Source organism: Nyctereutes procyonoides, unplaced genomic scaffold (assembly GCF_905146905.1).
Source record: "Nyctereutes procyonoides isolate TBG_1078 unplaced genomic scaffold, NYPRO_anot_genome, whole genome shotgun sequence".
In the NCBI taxonomy this organism is placed as follows: Eukaryota; Metazoa; Chordata; class Mammalia; order Carnivora; family Canidae; genus Nyctereutes; species Nyctereutes procyonoides.
In genome coordinates this window covers 1,882,768-1,910,661 of record NW_026575037.1, presented here as the reverse complement: position 1 = coordinate 1,910,661, position 27,894 = coordinate 1,882,768, and the positions used below count along the sequence as shown (strand labels likewise).

At 34.6% G+C, this 27,894-nt stretch overlaps 1 protein-coding gene across 7 annotated transcripts in view; it reads left to right on the top strand.

Moving 5' to 3' along the window:
- RC3H1 (ring finger and CCCH-type domains 1) overlaps window positions 1-27,086 on the top strand; it is an 81,125-nt gene extending 54,039 nt beyond the window's left edge. For 5 of the 7 annotated variants that reach the window (XM_055319094.1, XM_055319093.1, XM_055319092.1 and 2 more), the window contains exons 9-20: window positions 353-465; window positions 4,472-4,753; window positions 5,360-5,574; window positions 7,571-7,941; window positions 8,958-9,125; window positions 13,160-13,312; window positions 14,237-14,450; window positions 15,000-15,090; window positions 15,334-15,466; window positions 17,077-17,247; window positions 18,221-18,336; window positions 19,539-27,086. In XM_055319094.1, the coding sequence (XP_055175069.1) occupies window positions 353-465; window positions 4,472-4,753; window positions 5,360-5,574; window positions 7,571-7,941; window positions 8,958-9,125; window positions 13,160-13,312; window positions 14,237-14,450; window positions 15,000-15,090; window positions 15,334-15,466; window positions 17,077-17,247; window positions 18,221-18,336; window positions 19,539-19,689 (2,178 nt within the window). In that variant the 3' untranslated portion in view covers window positions 19,690-27,086. The remainder of the gene's footprint in view (window positions 1-352; window positions 466-4,471; window positions 4,754-5,359; window positions 5,575-7,570; window positions 7,942-8,957; window positions 9,126-13,159; window positions 13,313-14,236; window positions 14,451-14,999; window positions 15,091-15,333; window positions 15,467-17,076; window positions 17,248-18,220; window positions 18,337-19,538) is intronic. The other 2 variants (XM_055319098.1, XM_055319096.1) reach the window with 2 other exon arrangements.
- The last annotated feature ends 808 nt before the right edge of the window (window positions 27,087-27,894 follow it).

The window sequence follows — 27,894 nt, the reverse complement described above, 5'->3', positions numbered from 1 at the left end:
GAGCGAGCAGAGCACAAGTGGGGAAGTTAGGAAAGGGAGTAGACTCCCCACTATCAGGGAGCACCATGTGGGGCTCAATTCCAGGACCCCAAGATCATGACCTGAGCCAAAGGCAGACACTTAACTGACTGAACCACCCAGGCGCCCCAATCCAGGATTTATATGATACTACATATTTGAGAATTAATGCCAACATACCAAAAAAATCAGGACCCTGTTCTTTATAATTAATTTCTTTTTGAACTCTGAAACTTCTGACAGAATGACTTTATAACAATTTTTGTTCTGGGCCATCTAGGTAATTGTGTGAGTTAGTTTAAATCAGTGTCTAATGTTTTAACTTTGGTCTCAGCCCCCACAGCATAGCAAATATAAAACATACATGTGTCGAGATATGAAGCAGAGAGGAGGATGCCCTCGTGGGGCCAGCTGTACATTTGCACACTCACAGGAGGAACTGGAGAAGTAAGTATGAAAGTTATTAAACTCAACCTTCTAATAACTTGTCATGAAATAAGGTAGAATTGCTGAGTAGAATAATTTGCCACTGTTAAGAAACAGAAAAGGAGTAGTTGCATTCTCTTTAATGAATGGGAAATGTTTAGAGAATAATACAGAATTTTAAAAAACTGAAGCAGTTTTTTCAGCTTTGATTATATTGTACACAAATAGGAAACTAAATATAGAAGTGAATCATTTGCACTACCAAAAAAAATTAAAACTCTAAGAATTTTCATCAATTTTAACTAATTGAATAATGTATTTCTGGTTTAAAAAATTGCCCTTTTCTCTATTTGCGAATTTATTTTATTACCAGGTGTAATTTCACAGATTTTTATAAATTTCAAGGATCAGATAACTCCAATGACGTTAAATTTTCCAACACATACTAGAAAGAAAACCTCTTAATTTTTTTTATAAAGCCAGTGTAAAAAAAAAAAAGCCAATGTAACATTGCCACTAATCTTGATGAAGATAGCACAATTAATGAGAAATACAAATCTATCTCACATATTAATACTTTAAAAATCCCAAATATTAGAATTCAATAATACATTAAAGTAAGCACCATGAAGTACAAAAGTAATACAATGTAATTAGTATAGGTTAAAGAAGAATACCATGTGATCATAAGCAAAGATGCCAAAAGACATTTGAATAAAATCAAATGTTCGTAACAGATGAAAATTCTTTAATAGAAGAAAGCTGTCAAAAACATTTTCTCAACATAATTGTACCTCAAAAGCTAGTATGATTGCGTGATGCTCAATTAGTAAAATATTAGATTCAGTCTCATTGAAGTTGACAGTAAGGCAAAATTTAGTAGTAGTGAGACTATTACTGAACATTCTAGGAGTGGTAGCCACTATACATAACCAAAAAATTAAATTGCCATAAAATCATTACATGGAAAAACTCAAGAAGTACTTAGAAACAAAAGAAATGAAAATTTTAGCAAAACAAAAAAATTACAAAAATGAATTGTTCCTATATACTAAAAAGGGAAACACAACCAGTTAAAAAGTAAAGGAAATTAAAGCTCCCTTTGGCATTACCAACAACAACAAAAAAGATAATACCTAATAATAAACTAACCAATATTGAGGGCCTAGATGGATTGAATTAGTAAGCTACCTTATACATAAGAGAATTGAATAAATGAAACATACTATGTTCTTGGTTAAGACTTAACCATTATATAGGTTTTATCTTCTCTTACACAATAAATTCAGTGAAATCTCAGAATCTTAACATGATTATTTTTTTAGGACTTAACAAAATCCTTTGTGAAAAGTAAATTTATACAAATGGTCAGAAAAATTCTGAAAAAATAAGTTTTCAATGGGCTACACTAACAACTATTAAGGTGTATTATGAGCTGAAGTGCATATAAAGACTGTGGTATTGGGGCACCTGGGTGACTCAGTCAGTTAAATGTCTGCCTTTGGCTCAGGTCATGATCCCGGGGTCCTGGGATTAAACTCCATGTCAGGCTCTCTGCTCCAGGGGGAGCCTGCTTCTCCCTCTGCCTACGGGTCCCCCTGTGTTGTGTGTGCTCTGTGTGTGTGTCAAATAAATAAATAAAATTAATTAAAAAAAAAAAGACTGGTATTCGCATAGGAACAGATAGATCAGTGAAGTACAATGGAAAATCTGGAAAGAATGCAAGATACAGTAGGAACTGAGCATTTGTGCTGAAGGTGGCATTTTGCATCAGTAACAAAGATGACATTGAAACAGCTGCTATCCATTTGAAAAATAATTAGAACTCAATTCTTACCTTACTATTAAAATGAATTAATGTTTTTGTTTTTTAAATATTTTATTTATTCATGAGAGACACACATACACAGAGAGAGGGAGAAGCCGGCTCCATGCAGGAAGCCCAACATGGGACTCGATTCCAGGTCTCCAGAATCATGCCGTGGGCTAAAGGTGGCACTAAACCACTGAGCCACCTGGACTGCCCGATTAAAATAAATTATAAATGTATCAGTCTTTAAGAAGGAAACCGTACTTAAGAGATCTTTGCTGTTGTTACTTAACCTTTTAATAGGAAAGAAATTTTGAAAACCCAACATCTATATAAAAGAGAAAACTGATAAATTTGAGTACATAAAAACTATTAAGATGTGGCCCAAACACCACAATTAGAAAAAAAAAGATTGGTAGGAAAGTGACATACAGAGACCTGACAACTCTAACATAAAATGAGTTACTACAAATCTGTAAGGAGAACCAGTAAATACATGGATCATGAACATACAGGCAGTTCACAGAAGAATCAAAAAAAAAAGTGTAAAACTATGTCAACTTCATTGATTATTAAATACAAATTAAAACAAAATGATATTTTTAGGGGCACCAGGTAGCTCAGTCAATTAAGCAAAGGACTCTTGGTGTCCACTCAGGTATGATTTCAGGACCCTGAGATCCACACAGGGGGCCAGGTTGTGCATTGAGTGCAAGTCTGCTTATCCCTCTCCCTCCTGCCACCTGTGCATGCATACACATGTATGTGCACTCTCTAAGTAAACTCTTTTAGAAATGATAGTTTGAACTATCGAATTAATAGAGACTGTGATACTACCCACTGTTTGAGATAATGAAAAAGGACATTTCTTTTGTTATCAGTCGGAGTTATAATAGTTTTGGAGCATTATAACAATTTATAATGTGCATACATTAGAGTTCTGTTTCTGGTTAGTCACATGAGGATGCAAGGAAATGTACATAAGCATCTGTTACTGCATTGTTTTATTTTTTTTTTAAGATTTTATTTATTTATTCACGAGAGACACAAAGGCAGAGACACAGGCAGAGGGAGAAGCAGGCTCCATGCAGGGAGCCCGACGTGGGACTTGATCCTAGGTCACCAGGATCAGGCCCTGGGCTGAAGGCAGTACTAAACCACTGAGCCACCTGGGCTGCCCTACTGCATTGTTTTAACAGCAAAAAATTAAGAACCTAAAATGTACTGACATAAAGGAATATCCAAGTTATGAAGTAGAAGGAAAATATACTAAGCAGTTGTATATGACCTTATTTCTGTTAATAAAAGTCTTAATATATGTATTAATATTAAGGTACCATATGGAGGGAAAAATCTATATAATTATGTACTAAACTATTAATGGTGGTTACACTTGAAGAATAGTGTCTCCTTTCCACCTCTGAAATTTTTGGATAAGGGAAACATTCAGAAAAATAGCATTATTCTTATAGGGTGTTGTCTTTGAGATTATTTTTTAAAGCTTACTAGCAGATGTAAATAGATATGCTTTTACTGTTGAGGAACAAAGGTACTAGAGTCTGATGGCTTCATATTTTTCCTGTAGTTAGATTTAGAATCTACTTGTCTTATATACCGCCATGTCTGTTTAAATTTAGGCATTATTTTATTTTGTTTATATTAATCCACTTTTAAAATGATTTCAGTTTTGTATAGGCACACAATAGCATCAGCATCTCTGAATCATATCTGATACAAAGTACTGTTCTTAATTATTTAAACATTTTAATGGAATAAATGGCAAATTTTTCTGTACACAAGAGCTTTTTGTTTTATTGTTAATTTATAATATAGGCTGACTGTATCCCAAGGCATTTGAGGGAAAGCTAGAGTTATTTCAGAAACTGCCTTCTAAAGATTTTTCTACGCCTTCCAATACATTTCAGAAATGAAAATTACAATAAAAGTAACTTATAATACAAATATTAATTAGCATAATTTGTAATGTTACAAATACTCATTATAAGAAATTTTATACTTGGTGTTTTGCCTGAAATTCTACAGTGTCTACACAAACAAGTTTTCAAGTTGGTAGCTACAACCAGTGTTTTAAGAGAATTTCTAGAAATTAATGTTCTTGGTATCTTTTCCTTTGTATCTGTTTCTCAAATACATTTTAGTTCTTGGTTTTGCTTTTATAATTTTGGGTTTTGGTGTATGCCTTTGCTTTCTATATAGGTTTCGTAAAATGAACAAACGTCTGGTTCCCAGAAGACCCCTGAGTGCCTCTTTGGGTCAGCTTAATGAGGTGGGCCTGCCTTCAGCAGCTGTCCTTCCAGACGAAGGTGCAGTGGATCTGCCTAGCAGAAAAACCCCTGCTCTGCCCAATGGAATTGTATCAGCAGGGACTACAGTAACACAACTGATTCCACGAGGGACAGACCCCACCTATGATTCCAGTCTGAAGCCAGGAAAGATAGATCATCTGAGCAGTAGTGCCCCTGGATCCCCTCCTGACCTGTACGTCATTTCTCCTAAGTTTTTTTTTTTTTTTCATTTCTCCTAAGTTTTATTTAAAGTTTCTTCTTTATAAATAGAGGGAAGAAAGAATAATCGGTGTTTTATTAAAAAAATAATAAAACACTTCATTTTGGGCTTTTATTTCCTATGCTAGTGATTTTTAAGAAATGACTAGCATGTGTGAAATAAGATCAAACTTGGGATCCCTGGGTGGCGCAGCAGTTTAGCGCCTGCCTTTGGCCCAGGGCGCAATCCTGGAGACCTGGGATAGAATCCCACGTCGGGTTCCCGGTGCATGGAGCCTGCTTCTCCCTCTGCCTGTGTCTCTGCCTCTCTCTCTGTGTGTGACTATCATAAAAAATAAATAAATAAATAAATAAATAAATAAATAAATAAATAAATAAATAAATAAATAAATAAATAAATAAATAAATAATAAAAGAAATAAGATCAAACTTTACAAAATTTGTAGAAGAAATGACTCTTGGAAAAACCAATTTCTCAAGTTAAGCCTTTAAAAAAAAAAAACATTTAACAATTTGTGTATATTAGAAGTATTTTTGAAACCTTAAACTTGATTGACTTGTAAGAATCTTATTCCTTTAGGTTAGAATCTGTCCCTAAGAGTATTTCTGCCTTACCTGTGAATCCACATCCTGTACCTTCAAGGGGGCCAACAGACCTGCCTCCTATGCCTGTCACCAAACCACTTCAGATGGTACCACGAGGTTCTCAGTTATATCCAGCACAACAGGCAGATGTTTATTATCAGGATCCTCGAGGAGCTGCTCCACCATTTGAACCAGCACCTTATCAGCAGGGTAATAATCTTTTATTTACGTTGCTGTCCTTTCTTAGGAGTTATGAGAACAGTTCCAAAAAAGAGTGATCATATTTGCAGCAGCCTCAAGATAGATAAATGCATTTATTTAATACTTTGGAAAAAGCAGAGGTTTTGTCATCAACTAAATAGCATAAAATAAATGAATTAGACGTATCTAAAACAAATTGCCCATCAGTGGAAGCTAGTTATATTTAAATATATGCATATATTTATGGAAATAACAAGTCACCCAAGTAGACAGTAAAAATTTGCTTAACTAAGGCAGTATCTATTTTCCTGACTAAAATTTTCTTTGAGCATGAAAAAGAATTTAATATTATAGTGGGTATAAATTAAACACACAGTGTGTTTTTCTTGCTTTCAGTTATCACCTAATATTTTTTCTGAGCCCTGTAATATATATAAAAAAATACAGTATACATATTGTAGAGAGTTAATAGTGTAGAGTCAATATTAGTAAAAGAGTATGAGTATACATATGATGTATATGTGTGTGTATATATATGTGTGTGTGTTAAAAATTAAGCATTCACTTGTGGTTATTATTAATGTAGTAGAAATTAACTGTAAGACTCAAGGGAGATCATTGAGAACTTGAGGAATCAAAAAGACTTCATGAAAGAATGCCCTAAATAGAAGTAGGGAATAAAAAGATAAATTAACAAATGGATTGCAAAGACAACAGTTTAGAGTTGAGGGTGGAGTAAGGGGACTTGTTGTTAAACCAGGTTTGAGTATTAAGGCCTGTATTAGTGTGGTGAGAAAAAAGGCATTTCGTAAAGTAGTCAAATTTGAAAAGCCAGCTTTAGTGACAATACTAGATATGGATAAGTGATGGAGTGGAGATGACTGAGGCTTCACATGTACAATTCCTGTGAAAAATAGGAACACTAATTTTTAAAGTAAAATGTTGGATCTCTGTCAGATACCATGTGGTGCTATTACTTTTTTTTTTTTTTTTTGCTATTACTTTTTAAACTGAAGTATTTAGCTTCCCAGTCAGGGAACCAAAAGAAAACAAAACCCTGAAGTAGATTAAATATATTCTCCATTTCCTTTTCCCAAGGCTATCAATTTTGAATCAGAAATGTCTTCTCTATTCTCAAAAGAATAGCTCTAAATTGGTATGGCACTATTAATACATGTAAAAATAAGATGAAAGTTTTTTGTATCTTCCTTTGGGCCATCCATCACAGGAAAAACTCAACTACCTCTGTTAACGTGACCTTAAATACACTGTATCAGTCAAGGTCCAGTGGGAGATAACAGAAATTATGCTTGCTGTATTAAGCGGAAAGAGGTTTAAAGCAGGGAGTTTAGGTGCCTACAGAATCAGTGCAAGTACTGGAAAGGGCGGCTTAAGCTAGGCTTCCAGGAATGAATCCCAGAAGTAGCTACTGAAAAAGTCTGTTAATAGGGAGAAAGCAGTAGAAATAGGAAGTGTGGGTTCTATCTGTGCACCAGAATCATATCACTGGAGGCCAAAGTCTGAAAATTGGGAAGCTACTATCATAGCTGTTGTCTCTAGAACTCCAGAGCTATGTAGCAGCTACTAGATCTGCACCAGCAGAATGGATCTGTTGTATGCCACACTACTTGCCAATTAACTCACTTTCACATTCAGAATTCATGCGAGTGATTTGTGGAACCTGAGTTTCAGGGAAATGTGGTCTTTTGCTTTCCAGTATTTGCATTGCAGTAAGGTACAGCAGAAAGATAGTCAAATTGAGAGCCAATCTACTATTGTAGATTACATTATAGGTTAGTTTTTTCAATGACTTTTAAGGGTTAAGGTTAGTTTTTGCTTATTTTTCATAAAGCCAACCTGACTACATAGGTAGAGGGGAAAAATGTAAAGAAATGAGTGGATTATTCTTTACTGTTGAAGTATTTTAAAAGGAAAAATTTAAAATAGATGGCTTATTGTTGCTTTGGGTTCCTTTTTTTTTTTTTTTTTTTTTTTTATTGTGCAGGTATGTACTATACTACACCACCACAGTGTGTATCTCGCTTTGTCAGACCTCCACCATCTGCTCCTGAACCTGGTCCTCCCTACTTGGATCATTATCCACCCTATCTCCAAGATCGTGTAGTAAACTCTCAGTATGGCACACAGCCACAACAATACCCACCTATGTACCCACCACACTATGATGGCCGCCGAGTATACCCTGCTCAATCTTATACAAGAGAGGAGATTTTCCGAGAAAGTCCTATACCCATTGAGATTCCACCTGCAGCAGTGCCATCCTATGTACCAGAATCCAGAGAAAGATACCAACAGATGGAGGGTTACTATCCAGTGGCTCCTCATCCAACTCAGATCAGACCTTCGTACATGAGAGTATGCTGGTTTTCTTTTTATTATTATATAGATTTAATTTGGTTATTGGTTGCAGTGATTTACCTTTTCGCCATGGTAGTAACCCTTTGATCAATTACTTTTAATAAGAAAGCTTCCTCCTTCCTTTTTTTTTTTATCTTTTCACAATTTGGGTGGGGTTGTTTTTTGGTTTGTTTAACTATTAAAGGGGGGAAAGAAATCCCACCGCACTCCCACTAACCCTTCTTACTTAGTTTCTGAACCTTAGATTGTTTTATTAACATTTCTAGATCTGGGGTGCCTGGGTGGCTCAGTAGGTTGTTTCTGCCTTTGGCTCAGGTCATGATCCCAGAGTCCTGGGATCGAGCCCTATATCAGGCTCCCTGCTGAGTGGGGTGTCTGCTTCTTCGCTCCTCCCCTGGCTCATGTGCACACGCTCTCTCTCTCTCACTCTCTCTCATTCTATCTCTCTCAAATAAATAAAATCTTCAAAAAGAAAAATCTCTAGATCCACATTTGACTCTTGAGCAACACGGGCATTAAGGGGCACAGTGCCCCCATGCAATAGAAAACCCATGTATAACTTTTGGCTCCCCAGAAACTTAACAGAAGCCTAACATCAACAGCCAGTTAGCACATATTTTGTATATGTGTTATATAATGTAATCTAACAATAAGGTAAGCTAGAGAAAAGAAAATGTTATTAAAATTGTTAGAGAAAGTATATTTACAGAACTATTTTTATTGAAATAAATCTGTGTGTAAGTGGACCTGTATAGTTCAAGCTTGAATTGTTCAGGGGTCAACTGTATTTGGAAATTATGGTCTCAGGCCAAGGAAAAAAAATTTTAATTTGCTCTTTGGGAAAACCTCAGAGTTTTGGGGGGCTTTATTTTGTTTTACTTTGTTTTATTAAGTCTTAGTATGTTCAAATATTGAGATTAATATGCAAACTGCTACCTATTTAAAATATGTGCTAAATGAATTAATGTGTTCTGAAATTATTTTTCAGTTTTTACTAATCTTTGCATTTCCAGGACCCTCCTTATAGCCGGCTTCCTCCTCCTCCTCAGCCCCATCCTAGCCTAGATGAGCTGCATCGCAGACGAAAGGAAATAATGGCCCAGCTAGAGGAAAGGAAGGTTATCTCTCCACCTCCTTTTGCACCTTCACCAACATTGCCTCCTACCTTTCATCAAGAGGAAGTAAGCACATCATTTTTAGTCTCATTTATCAATTTTTCCTTCATCAGTTGTTTGTTGTATGTCTTGTTTAAGTATTAAGTAATCTTGGCTGTTTCTAAGATTATGAGGATATTTTCCTATGTTTTCTTCTAAAAGGTTATTTTATTTTACGTTTAAATCTACGTTTCATCTAGAACTGATTCTTGTTACTGTTAGGAGTAAAGGTCCATTTTTTCCTCCTAAGGGGTATCTCATTGACCTACCACCATTTAATGAAAAGAACATCTTTTCCCTAGTGCCCTGAAGTCACCATTATCATAATCAGGTCACCTTTATCATAGTCAGGTGATTATACATGTTTCTGGACTCTATTCTGTTTCATTGGTCTATTTCTTTGTCTTTGAACTAACACCACCTGTTTTAGTGTAGTTTTATAGTATGTCTTAATATGTGGTGATGTATGTTTTCTAGTTTTGTCTTTCAGTATTACTTTTGCAATTTCCAAATATTTAAAAATTGTCTTGTTGATGTTCACCAAAATATATGCTACAATCTTTATTAGGATTACATTGAATCTTTGGATCTGTGCTGTCCAATATAGTAAACACTAGCCACATTCTGCTAAGGAGTACTTAATGTGGCTAGTCCAAATTCATTTGTACTGTAAGCATAAAATATGCACTGGATCTGATGTTTTAATACACCGCAGGAATAAAAAATTAATATATTCCCCTTTTTCCTCATTAATGTATTTATTAATAACTTATTAAAATGATAATACTTTAGGGGTGCTTGGGTTGCTCAGTTGGTAAAGCATCTGATTCTTGATCTCAGCTCAGGTTAGGTTCTTGTTCAGGATCTCAGCTCAGGTTAGGTTCTTAGGTTCTTGTTCAGAGATCAAGCATCTGATTCTTGATCTCAGCTCAGGTTAGGTTCTTGTTCTTGTTTATTATTAAAATTAATTTTAGCTACTTCTTTTTTTCATGTGGCTGTTAGAAATTTTAAAAATTATATATGTAGGTTTCATTATATTTTCATTGGGCATTGTTTTAGATCCATTTAGGGAAGAGTGACATCTTTACAATATTGAGTCTCCTAGAACATTGTATACCGCCCATTTACTTGGATCTTATTTAATTTCTTTCAATAATGTCCTAAATCATAGTTTTCAGTGTCTTGCATATCTTTAATTAAACTTATTCCTAGATAACTGATGTTTTTTGAAACAAATGGAATCCTTTTTGAAATTTCATTTTGTTATTAATACAGAAAAATTAAGTAGATTTTTGTGTATTGACCCTTGTATTCAGCAGTGTTGCTGAATTTCCTTATTGGCTCTAGTATTTGTCAGTGGATTCTTTTGAATTTTTTATTCACACAATCAGATCCTCAGATCCTCAAGAATGACCATTTGACTTTCTCCTTTTCAGTTCTTATGTCTCTTCTTTTTCCTACCTAGTGCTAGCTAAGATCCTCCAGTAAAATGTCAAATAAAGGGGATGACAGCAGGTATTCTTGACTTATTTCTACTCTTGGAGCAAATAGAGCTTTTAATAATTTATCATTATGATGTTCACTGTAGGTTTTTTGGTAGATGATCTTTGTCAAATTAATGAAATTCCCCTCTGTTACTACTTTTAGACTTTTTATAATTTAGGGACATCAAGGATTTATTTAACTCAGTAATGAGGAAAATAGGATGGTGAAGTTGATTCAAAGAAGAAAGACGAGCTAATATAGTAGTGTGCAAGGCAGAGGAAAAACCACTGAAATAAAGTTGATAGAATAAACTGGTTAATGTACTATAGAGTATAAACCATAATCTTGGGGATTATCTTAGTGTTTCAGCTGGACAGTGCTGATTGTTACCATGAATGAATGTTGTCTTATCTTTTTAATATCTACATGGTCTATAGCGGTGTTCACTTTTCCACTTATAATATTGGTAATAACTTTTTTCCTGACTTTTCTGTCTAAACACTTTACATGAATTTTCCACAATAATGTAGGTTAATTAATAAAGTCATAACATCTTCTATTAATGTAATTTTACTTACTTTATTTAAGTATAAATGTTACAGTTTTTCAAATATTATATATTAGAGTTCTCCTAGAACCTTGTTACACTATACTATTTTTTTTTTAGCAATATGACACTGCAAAAAGTAAGCTAATTTTGGAATCAAACATAATTACTTTTGAAGTTCAGCTGTGTCACTCTGTGTGCTCCCTTGTAAGTTACTTAGCCTTCCCTAAACTCTGAAGCTCAAGTTTTTCCATTTGTAAATCCAGCATAATAAAGCCTACTTCATAGTGGTGTGGTAAAAATTTAATGAGACACAAGGCATCTGGCATGTGTAACACATCCAGTAAATAATAGCTATTTGTATTTGCTGTTTTTTTACTTCTAATAAATATAATAATGCCTTGCTAGTAAGGAACTTTATCTAGAATTATTTTAGTTACTGACATACAAAGCTATAAAGTTCAGTTCTAAACAATCTACATATAAGTTGTACTAAATTCATACATTATGGGACACCTAGATGGCTCAGTTGGTTAGGCATCTGCCTTTGGTTCAGGTCATAATCCTGGGGTCCTGGGATTAAGCCCTGCATCAAGCTCCCTGCTCAGCAGGGAGCCTGCCTCTTCCCCCTGAGCCTCTCCACCCATCTTGTAATCTCCACCTCCCCCACCTAAATAAGTAAATAAATAATAAATACATATACACACATATACCATAGAGAAATTTCTCCAAAATCCCATTTTGTGTGCACGAACTAAACCTATTACTTTTTGATAGGATCATTTAGTAATATATCCTGAGGTTTTTATATTTACATTTTTTTGTTCATTGTTTTTACTTACCCAGTTATCCCAGATGTCTTTCTTCGTTAGTATATAAGTTTATATCATCCTTTTTAACAATCACATAATATATCAGGATGGGGTAGGGATAAGCACTGTTGTTAGTAGGTCATTTAAAAAACTGGCTTTTCTATGTGAAGTTTACATGTGGAAGCAAAATAAAGGAGATAAAATTTTTAAATTGAGTTAGGACAAAAAAGAGTTTATAAACAATAGAAATGGGAGTTATGGTTGAAAATGAGTGATATTTATGAACAGCAAGACCCTTTGTCAGTATAGAAAACCAGTAATGACTCAGAAAAGAGGTGTGGTTTTTTTGTTTGTTTGTTTGTTTTAGTTTTTAGATAAGGGGAAGCATAGAGCCACTTAGATATACCAGTAGATCCTACATTATCAGTATATCAGTGTATATATATTTTTGATAAAGTGAAAGCAGTATTAAAGTTTTACTTCTAGTACCACCCTATAATAGTATATAGCCTTAGATCAACTGTGTTCTCCCATGGACCTGAGGAACATATGAGTTAGTTTACATAAAAGCACTTTCAAAACTGTATAACCGTACACAAACGTGAATATTGATTTTAAGAACAATACATTAGACCTAGAATAGCTATTCTCATAATTTCAGAACTCATCTTGAGAAAATTGGGTCTTACCCTTTTCACTTCACAGAATCAACCTAAGGACCAGAATTTATTTAAAACATGAATTAATACTGTTAAAGAGATTTCAGTAAAAAAAGTTCCTGCATCATGATGTACTACATAGATTGTTTTAAGTTACATTTTAGGTAGTTTAAATTTTCTTGTTTACCTGGAATGTTATTGAAAGAAAGAATGAGAAGTGTCCAGCAAAACTAGGGCCTGGTCCATATTAGCTTAAGTGTTGACTTCCATCCAATTAAGAAGAGGATTAGCAAACCTCAAAAATCCTGTCTTGATTCATTGAGATACTTGTTTTTGACCCTCTGCTAACAACAGGTAAAAGCTAAACATCTCTCTTCACTTGTTTTATATTTTTCACAGTCTACAAAAGTCTTCTGTTGTAGCATAAATCAAATAACCATCATTATGTTGCTTTAGGATGGTGTTCTAAGAAATTCCTGCTTTATCGCATTGTTACTTAGAAGACCCGTTTCCTATATGTATATATATACATACTCACATTTTTTCCCCCATCTGTAGTTTATGGATGAAGACCTGAAGGTAGCTGGGAAATACAAAGGAAATGACTACAGCCAGTATTCTCCCTGGTCATGTGACACCATCGGCTCCTACATTGGAACCAAAGATGCCAAACCCAAAGATGTGGTGGCAGTGGGGAGTGTGGAAATGATGGTATGTGTAATAACTAAGCCATAATTAATGCAAATCAAGATAAACCAAATAAGTCAGACCCCATTAATAGTGTAGACACAAATAATTGAGCTTTCCTTAAGAATTTCAGGCCCCCTTCCCTGCATGCTCTCCCTGTCTCTCTCGAATAAATAAATAAAACCTTTTTTAAAAGGAGGGTTTATTATATTAAAGTAACAAAAATTAGTAAAAATAAAACTCATTTCCTTAAATCACTAAAGAATAAAAATACTTGTCAACCTAACCTAGAGGTAATTGAAAATTTCCCAAATGAGTGAAAGATTATCAGTGTTTTTCAGACATTAGTGTGCATATAAATTCTGTTGGAGTCTAATTAGAACATGTTAAAGTGCAGGTCCTAATTCAGTAAGACTGGGGTGAGACCTGAGATTCTACATTTCTGATGAGTTCCCACAATGCTACTGCTGATGTTATTGGTCCCCAAACTATGAGTAGCAAGGATCTACCAATTAGATTTCTGTTTCCATTCATGGTGGTGCTTATTTCTTTCTGACTGGAATCCCTTTGAAACATCTGTGTTGGCAGTTAATATTTTTAGGCAGTGGTCTTCTAACTATTGAGTTTTGAAATAGAGTGGGTTGTGATGAGTTTTTTTTTTAAATAACTAAAAATACAAGACCACATACAGTAAGAAATAAATATTTGTCATGAGGTTATATCTGTATATTGAGTGTGTATATATGTACTGAGTCATGATGTAAAATACATTTCTTATTGTGGGGAGTGATCAGAGGTTTAAAAAACAATGTTTACGATGACAAGCAAATTATTTTAGCCATACCAATAAGAACATTATACTCTTTTTTTTAACCTTATCACAGACCTGAAGGAAATAATGTTAGAGATCTAAGTCTAGGGTGGATTTCTCATTTTACTTTTTATCAGAATGTGGAGAGTAAAGGAATGAGAGACCAGAGACTGGATCTTCAGAGAAGAGCAGCAGAAACCAGTGATGATGACCTTATCCCATTTGGAGACCGACCAACCGTATCTCGGTTTGGTGCCATCTCTCGAACTTCCAAAACAATATATCAGGGTGCTGGTCCAATGCAGGCTATGGCACCTCAGGGAGCTCCCACAAAACCTATTAATATTTCAGGTAAGAATTGAAGGTAATCTGATCTGGTGGGTTCCTGTTCATGATTTTCAGCACCCATCCCTACTCCCCATTTACTATTAGTGCTTTCCATAATCTTCTAAACTCTTCCGTGGAATTATCCATGTAGAAAGCTAATTATAACCCAGGGAATTCTAAGGCTACAAACTAAAATTTTTCTATGTGAAGATCATCTGTTGGTTTTTGTTTTAATAGCTTTGTTGCTTTTATTAAAATAATGCATTCTCATTTTTAAAATTTTAAATGGGTGCCTGGGTGGCTTAATCAGTTAAGCATCCGACTCTTGATCTCAGTTCAGGTTTGATCTCAAGGTTGTGAGTTCAAGCCCCACAAGAAAGAAACATTTACAAAGACTGATACCTTTCGGTAAGGAAAAAAAAAAAAAACATTGGTACCCTTGTATCATATTGATAGATATTTTTCCAGATAGCTGTGTATACAATATGTTTGTGCCTTTTAGATTATGTCCACCTTAAGAGAAGAATGAAATCTCTGAATTGCATCATTGAACAGTAAATTATTCTCTTATAGATTATACTCCATATGGAACCCATGGCGGCTGGGGAGGTTCTCCATATTCACCTCATCAGAACATACCTTCTCAGGGACACTTCAGTGAGAGGTATGTGTCATTCTTTTTACTTTTATAAACCTTTAAAATTAATTCAGCTTTTCTTATCAATAATCTCTTTTTTTCATAGTGAAGTAACAGATTTTTATGTCAGAAAAGATCAAACCTAAGGGTTTTTTTTTTTTTTCTTTTTTTTCAGTTGAAGTATAGTTGACACAATATGTTATATTCGGTCAATACTATTTTTTAATAATAAAACTTAAAATTTATTCCATCCTTTCTTTCCCACCAAAGGGAGAGAATATCCATGTCAGAAGTGGCCAGTCATGGAAAGCCCCTTCCATCTGCTGAGAGGGAACAGCTACGACTAGAATTACAACAGCTAAACCACCAAATTAGCCAACAGACTCAGCTACGTGGACTAGAGGTACCAACTTACAGATATTTTTTCATTCCAATTTTTGAAGAGTTCTCAAAGGAGTTTTAAAAGGAAGAATTTCTGAGGTAGGATGAGCATAAAAACTTAACATCTGTTAAAGAGTTAGTATAGGTGTCCATTCTTCAAAGAGTTTAAGTACTTAAGAGTCCAGTGTGGGACAATAGGAAATTTAGAACTTTCTATTCCATGAGAAGAGAAAACAGACTATCTAAAATATCCCAGCAGGAATTTATATTCCCTTATGGCACATTTAAGGTATACGGTTTTTATAAACAAATGCTTTTAGCTTAACATTTTTTCATTTTTCATACTGCCTTTCTTAATCTAAAAAAAATTCTCATTTCTTTTAGTCTTCAGGATATATTTTTAAATCTTTAAAAGATAGAAGCTTAGAACTTAGACTTTAAAAAGACTGGCCTCTGTATAGTGATTATGCCTTTCATTAATATAGTTCTTTCAGTTGATGAGATACCATCACAGGTCCTATTTGACCCTTACAGTGACCTTGACCGGTGGTAGGTCAGGCAAGTGGTATAGTCCTCCTCTTCCAGTTGAAAGATAGTAGTTTCACAGAGGTTGAAATGTGAGCACAAGTCTTCCTGCTCCACGTTCAATGTTCTTTCCACCACGCTGCCTGACACTTAAAGAGAAAAAAAAATCTGAAAACAAAGAATTTTTTAAAGTGCCACTTAAAGAAGACTAGGTTTTGTTTACATTACATTCTTTCAATTTAGAAAACTGAAGACATTCTGCTGATAAATACTTTACTCCCTCCTGGAGAAAATGAAAACTATTAGAACATTAGTCATTATCTTTCTACCAAGATCTTTAATAAGGAAGACATCCCTTTGGAAATAAATTTTTAACTAATTCTTAGATTCCCTTATTACAAAGACCAACAGGAGATTGCTTTTTTGGGACTACATGTCTGACTTGTGTTCTTTATGTAAGCAGTAAGGCTTAGAATTTTTTTTACTATATAACATTCATATTTTGTCTTGTGCCATTTCATTTACATTGGTCTAGAACTTCTTGCTGATTCCTGTTGTAAAAAAAAAAAAAAATGCTGTGTTTGACTATGTCCTTTGGTTGACTTTTTAAAGATTCAGACCATTAACTCCATCAACTCTTATTCCTTATCATACTAATTCATGGTTTTTTGTCTAAATTGAAATTTGTAGACCCATTTTCTGTTCCAAAAGGATAATCAGCATCAGTTGGAAGTTTGCCACATATTTAACTCAGTATGGTTAAAAGTCCTTGCCATTACTGAGGTTTCATTGAAATAAATCGCAGGATTTATTTCAGAAAATTGAATTTAAGAAAGAGGGGGAAAGATGTACATTTATACTTCTCTTTCAAATAAAGAGCAACTTCTACCTAATGTTAAATTACTGTTTACTAAGTTTGAATCACCTAGTTTTTCTTTTTTAATTCAGATGGCACTCAAAAAAGACAGTGCCTTACAGTTGCATCATTTCTATTGCACATATCTTCCTGATAAGCTACTTTAGGCAGTGGTCTGAGAATGGGCCTGGTCATCCCGTGCATGGTGTGAAATGTGTTGAGTTGTGTATGTGCTTGGCTTTATGCACTAGGCTGTTAGTAACAGGCTGGTGTTGCAGAGGGAGGTCAACACCCTGGCAGGCCAGTCACAGCCCCCACCACCACCTCCAAAATGGCCTGGGATGATTTCAAGTGAGCAATTGAGTTTGGAACTGCACCAGGTGGAAAGGGAAATCGGGAAGAGAACCCGGGAACTGAGTCTGGTGAGTGTTCTGGTGGGAAAGGGGTGGGAACTGGAAGAGGTGAAAGGAAAGCTTTTGTGTAGTGATGTCTTAGAACTTGCAGCTCTAGAGCTCTAGAATCATCACCCCTAAGGCACTCCAGTGAGTGGTTAATATCTAGAATAATCATGAAGATGGGCTGCCTCCCTTTTTTATTCATTCCTCCTCTCATTCCCCCCCTTTTTTTTTCTCATTCCCTTTTGATGTGAGTGTTCTTTGTCTTAGGATTCTTTTTTTTTTTTTTTTTTTGTCTTAGGATTCTGCATTATGAAAAACTTGCAGGGAAAACAAGGCAGTTAATTGGGTATTATTAAATTATTGTTAAACATACTGATTAGAGAAGCTGAGAGGGGATGATGTTACGATTTTGCAATACCATGATCTTAAAAAACTATGTGTTCACAAATAGTTATTATAGCCCTTTAGTTATTGAAGCCTGTTTTTTTATTACGAGGGAAATGCAATCTACACATTCCTTCCTGAGGAATTGTATCCATGGATATGCCTCCTAATTCACAAATACTGGTTTTGGGAAATTTTGGATTTGGGGGGAGTGAACCATTCCCCTAGGTTGCATGGTAATTGACTCTTTTGTTAAATAGTTATAAGTTCTTTCCAAGCAAATAAATGAGGTATTTCATTTTTTTGCTTTCAATAAGTATGTTATAGGTAGTGATTATATTTTTGCTTACCTTTTCTAAGTCATCAGTTTTTCTAACTTGGGGCATTCTCTCCCTTGTTTTCTAGCTTGGATAGTGAGCAGATGTACTCTCTTATTATCATGTATGTCTCTCTTTTAGGCTGCCCATTTCTTTGGTCATTTTATAAAAATGATTTATAAATATCATATAAAAATAATGATTTTGGATTATCAATTTGTATTATCTATATTTGGTCTATTTCATTAGCACTGTTAAATAGAAGATAATTGAATTTACGTCCTTCTCTTCCAAAGGAGAACCAGTGTACTCTGGACATGAAAAGCAAATTGAATACAAGTAAACAAGCAGAAAATGGACAACCAGAACCACAAAATAAGGTTTCAGCTGAGGACCTTACATTGACATTCAGGTAAAGAAAGGGACATTTCATAGTCTTATATTATCCAATCCTGACAGAAGTTCCCTCATAAATATGATTTATCTTTTAAAAAAATACCATTATTCAGGTGTGCCTGGGTGGCTCAGTCAGTTAAGCGTCTGCCTTCAGCTCAGGTCATGATCCTGGGGTCCTGGGATCAAGCCCTGCATTGGGCTCCCTGCTCAGCTGAGAGTCTGCTTCTCCCTCCCTCTCTCTCTGCCTCTACATTCTGCTTGTGCCCTCTCTTCTCTCTCTCAAATAAATAAAATCTCTTTTTTAAAAAATCATTCTGTATACATTGAGAAAAGAATATTTTCACATAAATTTAGTTCTAAAACTTGTTTTTCTGAGTCATGAAACTTATTTACAGATCCAAGATTGGATTGTTAATATATAACAAATGAGTTTTTCTGGTTCCATTTCTTCTTTCTCCTATTTTTTAATTTATTTAAAACCAATTCAGCATTTTGGTGTAGACCTTTCCAGTCCTTTTAAAGTGTGCGGATATGTAGCCTCTTTCAAATCCACCTTCCATCCTATCCCCCTAGTTTTTAATTTGGCCTATCCCACATCATCTAGAGGTGGAAGGATATATGTCAGCTATGATTAAACAACCCCGCAATAAACCGTATCACAGTCAATTCTTTGTTTGCATAGCTTTAATTATTTCCCTAGGTAATTGTGAAGTCATTTACTACAGAGTCCTGAGTTACCTTCCTGATGATTGTACAACAATAATTTTTAATGCTCTGGTTTCAGGCTTAAGTTTTAGCTGTTTAAATCCATGCATTTGTCCTAAGTTCAGAATAATTTCTCATACGAGTAAGCCTGCTAAAGCTTAAAGGGGTCAGAACTTTTTCTTATTAAAGTCCTGATAGTAAGTATTTAAAACTATGGGTCTCACAGTCTCTGGAAATGCTCAATTCTGCCATTGTAGTGTGAAAGCAGTCATAGACAATACATAAACAAATGGGCAGGCTGTGTTTCAGTAAAACTGTACTTAGAAAAATAGGCACTGATTAGCCTTCGTTTGCCCACTTCTATAATAAAGCATGGGTATAGAACTGTAAACTAAAATTTAAAAGCTACTTGTGTATTTTTCCATACTCCTAAAAGAAAGGCCCTATTGATTTTTATTCTACTCATCATTTTTATCTCTCCTTATTTAATATTGTTGTTTTTTTAATTAATAGTGATGTACCAAATGGCTCAGCTTTGACACAAGAGAATATCAGCCTCCTGTCAAACAAGACCAGCTCTCTGAACCTGTCAGAGGATCCCGAGGGAGGAGGTGACAACAATGACTCCCAGAGAGCCGGAGTCACATCCACTTCTGCTCCCTAAATTATGAAGAGTTCGACTTTTATCTTTTGCTCCTGATCAATTTGTGGGGCATAGGGGTAGGAGAACAGATAACTTCTAAACTTTTTCTCTGAGAGTGGTCAGAGAAATCCAAGAAAAGTACCGGAGGCAATGTGCACAAATACCACTACTAAAAACAAACCCTGCACATAGTTCACATTAATGCATTTTTTAATTTAAAAAAAAAGAAAAAGAAAAAGAAAATTAGCAGTATCTGCAAGCAATTCAGATTAAATTTGTTTTTGTTCTGTGAATGAACTTTATTTTAATAACTTTGGACGCCTTGGATCCAGGGCTTTAAAAAAAAAGAAGATATTATATATACACTCTGTTTGATTAATTGTATGATCTTAATGAAGTAGGTTTTTCTTGTATTTTGGTATTATTACATACCCAGTGTATAATTCCTTATCCCCGATCCTTCCCAACTTTCACAACCCCTTAAGTTAAAACAGACAGAAAGCACCGGACTGTCTGAGAATTCTGTGGTGCTTGAGAAACAAAGAGACAGTAGTAGACTAGTTATTAGAAAATGTGCAGCAAACCAACTTTTCCAAGAGCTATTATTTGAAAGTCATAATTTTCTTTCCCTTTCTTGTTTCTGGCTTCATGTGTGTGTTTTTTATATGGCACTAAAACTTTTTGTTGTTCAGGTGGGTTTTGTTTCTTGTTTTTGTTTTTACTTCCACTTTTTCAGAGAGATAATTCCTAATTAATTTTTTGAAGTCCTCATTTCCATATTATGGATACATTTCATTCTCTTGATGTAATCAGAAAGCCAGGCCAATATTGTAGGCGGTTCGATTAGATTTAAATGGAGATTATTTTAAGAATGAATTGTAATTTATTAGTTAGTACTGAAAAATACATGGTTGGTATATTACCTGTACTGAGCTGATGGTTGGAAATTTGGAGTTGTGCTTTTCAAATTAAACTTTTGTTAAAATCATAAAATGTTTTTTAAAAACCCAGAAAACAAAAACCACTGGGAAAAATCAACCATGTTTTAAAACTGCAACACTTGAACTGAAAATGAACAGTCACATTATTTCTGTTGATGTTTTTGTTCTGTTTTACTGTCAGAACCCAAAAGTATAAAATAAAATAAAAGCCCCTGGTTTTCAAATAGATGAGTCAAATACAAACTGCCCAGTTCTTAAGGATAGTTTATAAATTAATAGTTGTTGTTCAGAATCATCGGCGCCAGTAGGCAGTTAAGTACCTAAAAGTTAGTTTTCATAGTGAAGAGATTCTTGATGAAAATGTTGAAAAGAATAAGAAGAAATTTTAAAATTTAGTTCTGCTGCACATATTCTGATGCCATGTGTCTATACTGAGCTAAGACCCTATAAAACATGTTTGGGGGGATTATTTGATATAGTCACCCTCCTCATTCCTATGTTTGCCTGATTTTTAAAAAATTTCCCTTTCTGGATTATACTACTACAACAGAAAGCACTGGTTATGTAATAAGTTACTGCATTGCTTTGGTTGGGTAAAAGCAAGAGTTTGTATTTTTCTTGTTTCTTATTTTCTTAACCCTTAACTCCTGCTGAGGTCATAACAACCTCAGTGTAAGCTCTATGTCCATCATACTGTTAACTGAAACAAATGGGGGGAGGGGGGAGGGAAATACAGTCCTGCCATTGCCTACCAGTAGGAGAGTCCAAACAGAACACTCTTTTGAGTAGCGATTATTTAATTTGCCCAGTCAAGGCACCGTGTTTATATACTATTTCACATTGAATTTGATTATGCCCTACAGACCTGGCTGGTCAAGGATTTGATATACACATATTGGCTTGGGATTCGAGCTTTCTTTTTTATTTAAATAAAAATTTATATATATTATATATATATACATATATACATAGCTATATCTGTATATATATTGGGTATGTTTTAAGGATTTTTTCGCATGAGCGCAGCTGTTGCGATAAAATGACTGATTGGGAGGTAGAAGCACTGAATGAAGATGAGGCATTTTTTTCAGTTGATATCCATATTTTCCTTTTTAAAAATACATACTTGCTTTTTTTGCTTTTTGTTTGTTTTCTTTTTTGCTTAAAACCCTCTTATATGTAAGTGCTTATTGTTTTTTGGGAGAAGGAAAGAAACTGTGTGTCTGACAGAGTCCCAAGATTTTTCATTTCTTTGTGTAACTATAAAAGGCAACATTCTTGGCCTCCAACATTCTGTAGGCAGATTTGGGCAGTCTTATTTCTCCTTTGGACATGTTAGATAATTCATAAATTTTAGAAGCAGTTGGTTCAGCTTGGAACTCAGAATGATTCTGATATTGGAAAGGAATTTATGAGTATTGATTTTGTTGACGTTCAGAATAAAATTAAAATTCTATTTTGGAACTCCATTGAAACATCTAATAAGTCAACTTATTTTTATATCTTTCAAATACACTCCTTGCTTTCACCATTTTGATTTTGTAAGTTAGGCAGGAAGAGGTGTTAACTTATTCTAACTTTATTACTATTCTGAATAAAACTAGAAAAGCCACAGTTGAATTGGCTTAAAATAACTCTTTTGCTTTTTAAGATAATTTCATTGGGGATGGGGATGGGAGGCAGATCTCTTAAATTGTAGCCTTAATTCTAGCTGTAACCTCAATAAGGACCCACACACTCTAGAGGAAATCTAGTTGAGCAGAAAGGCAAAAGAATGATATCCTGTTCTCATTGTGCATATGACTTACCTATTTAAATTGGTCACTGCTTTTTATCTCATGGAAATTCTTAAAACTTTCCTAGTGTTCATAAGCAGTTTTAGGAATTAAATAAAACCTCCAAAGTTTGGATTTTTTTCTTTTCTTTTCCTTTTCTCTGTGATACACTTTGTAAAATGATGAACCTGTAAGGGTAAGTGGCCTATTTGGGCAAAACTACTTGATTCTTTTTAAAAAAAAAAAAAAAAAAACTACTCGACTCTTCAGCTGCTTTGTCAAAGCCTATAGAAGCCATTGATTTTTTTTTTTTTTTTTGGCTTTTAAAATGTATGCCTTTAGAGACAGTTAAGAAATTAAATCAGTCAGGAAATAGTTTTTATGCTTTCTACTTAGTAAAATATGAATTTCTTCTGGAGATGACTTTATTTGCTTTTCACTGAATTTAGAATTAGAAGCAAGACTGACAAAAAAAAAAAAGAAGCAAGACTGACATCACAGATGAATACAAGCAATTCTTAGAGGGTTATGGTAGGAGTATATTAAGCACTGTGTTCATTCTTGTTTAGAAAACTAAACCGGAATCTTATTATAGCTAGGGATATAAAAGTACTTTGACTTTCTTTTTTCCCCCAAGGTATCTCTGGAAAAGAGTAGAACTGAGAATAAGATATCTACACGTAATTTCCTAACTTATATATACTTCTTTTGCCTTACTTCTAGATACTGTCACAAGATAAATCCAATAGCTGCCCTGTCTTGGGTAATTTACAGAAGCTAAAGTGACCAAAGATCCATTCCTTGTTACTTTTGTAATCAAAAGAACAGTTAGTTGTAGTATAGGTTTCTAGTAAGAAACATGGTAAGACACTATATCTAATGCCAGCTACAAATATTCAACTACTCACAATGTTTAAAAAATTATTTGGTATGGCATTTATGTGGCTGATTCCCTTCTCTCATCTTATTTCCCTTTCCCTTCTCCACTTTCCTGTGTATTTATTCTTTTGCCTAAAATAAAATTGGTATGATTCTCATTTGCTACCATGAATATGTAACTCCATCAGACTTTCCGTGGGTCTTCAGGGTTGGAGCTCAAAGTTTTGTGGTTTTTTTCTGGCCCTTTTCTATCTTGCAAATTCCCCTTGATTTACCCACAGCCCTCCCTAATCTGCAACAGTGACAGTTTGCTGCCTCAAAACAGAGCATTCAAATGAATTCGCTTAGCCAATAACTTCTGTGAAGTTGCCTTTTCTAATGGTGTTATTACTCAGTGATGCACAAATGTGGTATTTGCCCTACTGGTAGGCAAACAAAGGTCTGGTTAAGAATGGTAACCTGCTGTTTTCTTTAAAGGAGAGCCAAAGACTTGTGCTTTACTCTGTTTTGGTTTGGGGGGGAAATAGCCATTTTGATTGTGAAACCTTTTAGTATTTGTGATTGTATTGTGTAAGTAGATTTGTCTAAAGTTAACTGTTAAAGGTAGCTGGCCTTATAAAATGTAAAAGTAATGAAAATTCATCAGTTTCTCTAAACCAGTGAGTGTCATCTTTTACAGTATTTTGTGTAAGCAGTCCCCCCATTTTTTGAGATTATCCTGTCATAATAGCATCTTGTGTGTTTTGGTTTTTTACTTGTATCTGAAGGAAAATCTATATCACTTTGGTCAAGCTATGAGACTGGGTAAAAGAATTCATGAACATGTGACTAGTAAGAAATAAACTGTAGTCACTGCATCTGAGATTATATTCAGATTTGGAGAAAAAAACAGATTCTTTTCACTAAAAAGTATTTGCTTTTAAATACAAATGGTGATGGATGGAGGTCTTACCATCTTCCACTTTGTTTTTGCTCATTTTAAAGAATTGAGTAAAGGATTCACAATAGAAAATCTACCTGTAAAAAGCACCTTAATGATACATATTTTATTAAAAGGAAAGACCCAGTTACTTTTTAGGAGAAATTAATAATCTGCCTGGAAAGTAACTGTACTCTAAAAAAGCCTGATCATGTGCATTTTTAGTTGGTGATACATGGTGATGGTGATGCAAGATGATCTCTTCCCTGAAAAATCAGCCTGTTCTTGTAGATGAAAATTAGAGCAACTAAACTAAAGCAGATTTCACTTTAAACATTAGGAATTGAACAAGCAAGCAGTCTACTGCTATTGTCATTTTACCCATTTTGCTGGTCCTCATTCATACCTTTCTACCTTGAACATCTATACATCTATGGGTTTTTATATTTATTTTTTACTTCAGCTCAGCTTTATGAAATTTTCCTGCTGAAATGACTTATTGGGAATTGTAGGTGGATTGCAGTTAATATATTTTTTAAATTATTAATTCAACTTTTTGAGCCATTTGAAAAAGAAAGCTATTTTTGTCAAAAAGTACTATTAATTATAGCAAATGCCCTTATAATTTGGTTTTTATGATTTTATTGCTTTGACTCCTAGAGGTGTTTCCATATATAACATTCTCATTGGTAAGTAATACTAGCTACGATGTTAATAAAGAATAGGACACTGCCACCACCAGAAAGAAATAACACCTTTTAATAATAGTGTTCCCAATAGGTGGGTTTTCAATACTGCACTGAACAAAGTGGGTAAAGCCCTTTGAAATCCTGTTGTGATAAAGGGACTTAACCTCACCACTGGAATCCTTGTTTTCAGAGCCTCTGAATTTTCAGCCAAACACTGAATTTACTTTAAATTTGATTCCTGAACAAAACATCCTTAGAGTAATAACCTTTATTTTCACAAGAAAATAAGGCATAATAACCCAAGAGAGAGAAATTAAACCTCAAGATTATATTGTGTCCAAAAATGTGTATTTAGGAAAGTTACATCCTGTGGAGTTAGTATATTATCTGCTAGATAAGGTGACTTATTTTCTTGTATTAGGGTCTCTGTTTCTGATTGTTTTTGTTTTGTTGTTTTTAACTCTTAAGTAGACAGAGCTCACAAGTCTTTGGCATCCATTTTAGGTTGTACACTCAGAGTCATCTTATAACTGGAAACTGTCAAGCAGCCCCTGCCACCCACCCCAGCTAGTGCATAAAAGGGTCAAGAAAAGGATGGAAAGAAACTGTTGGATAATTGGTTGCCTAGTTGTTCGTTGGGTGGGGGCTGATTTAAAAAAAAAATCATCATTTATGGTGTAATCACTGATTGGCTGCCATTCTTACAACAATATCTAAACAACCCTGTAAAATATTCCTCTGATTTAAAGGTAATTTAAACATTTGTTTATCATTTTTACATCCTCTGTTCAACTAAGGCACTGTCCTGAGTGCTACTTTTTCCAAGTGTATTATTGCCCACATTTTCATTACCCCAGCCCCACCCCCTTCATCCTTTCTCTTCTCACCTTCTGGAAATGAAAGGAACCTGGAGGGACTTTTTTCTTTCCTTTTCTTTTTTATTTACTGATCCAGAGGTCTCATTATCTTACTTTATGATGATACTATGACTTCTTGGAACAAGAGCAATGGAAAAAGTGAATTAAAATGATGAACAAAATCTTTTACCCACTTAAGCATTTTCCAGTTGTGAGATTCCTCTTTGTGTGTGGTTTGTTCCCTTGTTACCCCTGCTACCCACCCCCACCCCCCACACTATGGTCAATTTGGTCTTTAGGCCCATACCAGTCTCCCCGAGACATTCTGCAGTCATTATCACCTTTTTGGGTGGATTTTTGTTTTTTGTTTTTTGTTTTTACTTTTTAACATTGATGCATATTTGCTTGGGATAGAGCTTGTGTAATTTACCAATCGTATTGATTGTATGTGATTGTGCCCTGCAGAGGTATATTTAACAAGACAAAAATAATTTAGATTAATAAAGGAGCCCATGAGATTTGAGTCAGGTTATAAATGACTTCATGAAATCAGTTAGTTTGGATAGTGAGAATTTATATCTCCTGTTCTTAGAAATCAGTGCTAGACAAAAATACCATTTTTAAAAGTTCTCTTGCATTCCTATTTTTTCCTTGCCTCAGCCCCGTTTTTTTTTTTTTTTGCCTTTCTCCACCCACCTGTTCAGAAATAAGAATATTGAGTCTTAAAGTGACAGCTGATTTTCAATTGCTAACGTTTGTGAAATTTTACTTTTTCCCAGTGTTTTCAACTTAAAAAGAAGACAAATAGGTTAGAATTTCAATCTGTGTGAATAATTCTTTAGCATCTTACAAACTGTGAAATCTTATTTGAAGACTCTTGAAAGTTCTTTTGGGATAGGAAAAAGAACCCTGTTTGAAATGGACCATTTTCTTCTCTTTAATGTGTTTATATTTCCAATTTTTAAACAGCCTTCAAAATAAGTGAGGTGGAAATAGAGTAATAGGAAGATGTTTAGGGCAGCAGAATTCTGGGTCTGAATAAGTACACGTTACACTTGTCAGGTTTTTAAGAGGATTAAGGCCATCTTTTTCAATTTTGTATTATTTGTGTGCATGTTGTTTATATCAGAGATGCCATATTTGTTAAAATGCTATTTCCTTTATTACCTTGGAAACTGACTCAGCCTCATGTTGCTCCTAAGTAGTGTTTAAAGCTCCCATGAGTTGCAGATAAAAGGGTTATTTTAACAAGTAGAAGGAGGTGATTCACCTTTTGGTTTGTAAATATATGAAAGTGTCTACAAGGTCTTTATCTGCTTTCTGTCAGCATTTATATTAAATGATAAATTAATGAGAAACGTGTAGTCTTTTTTATAAATGAGTCTGTGCCATTTTATTCTAACCTTGGGATTGTTACACCTTACACTTTTTATGTAAAAAAATAGCAAATTAGATACTATGCACAAGTAAACACATACTTGTAGTAGCCAATTTTGTAGAGATATCATAGGAATTACTCCAGCCTTAAATACATCACAGTCCAATTCCTTCATATGTTCTACAGCAATTGCACATTAGCAGTAAAAGTAATGGTTTTGAGATCCTACGGTCAGTGTTCAGTGAGACTCCATGGCTAACATCCAAAGTTCTAGTTCTTAGGGCTACTCTTAATCAGGACCTTCTTTATTTTTTTTCTTTTTTTTTTATTTGTATTTATTTATGATAGAGGGAGGCAGAGACATAGGCAGAAGGAGAAGCAGGCTCCATGCACTGGGAGCCCGACGTGGGAGTCGATCCCAGGTCTCCAGGATCACGCCCTGGGCCAAAGGCAGGCGCCAAACCGCTGCGCCACCCAGGGATCCCCCTTCTTTATTTTTAAGCAACATGGAATTCCTCTGAGTACCTTCCTGATGCAAATATTTTTTTTTCTTTCCATTCTTCTAATTGTTCTGAAATCCCCACCAATTAGTCATTCCTCGCAGTTAGAAGATAAGTGTATGTCATTTGCAAATAAAGGGCTAGTTTCCAAAATCTATAAAGAACTTATTGCACTCAACACCAAAGAAACAATCCAATCATGAAATGGGCAAAAGACATGAAGAGAAATCTCACAGAGGAAGACATAGACATGGCCAACAAGCACATGAGAAAATGCTCTGCATCACT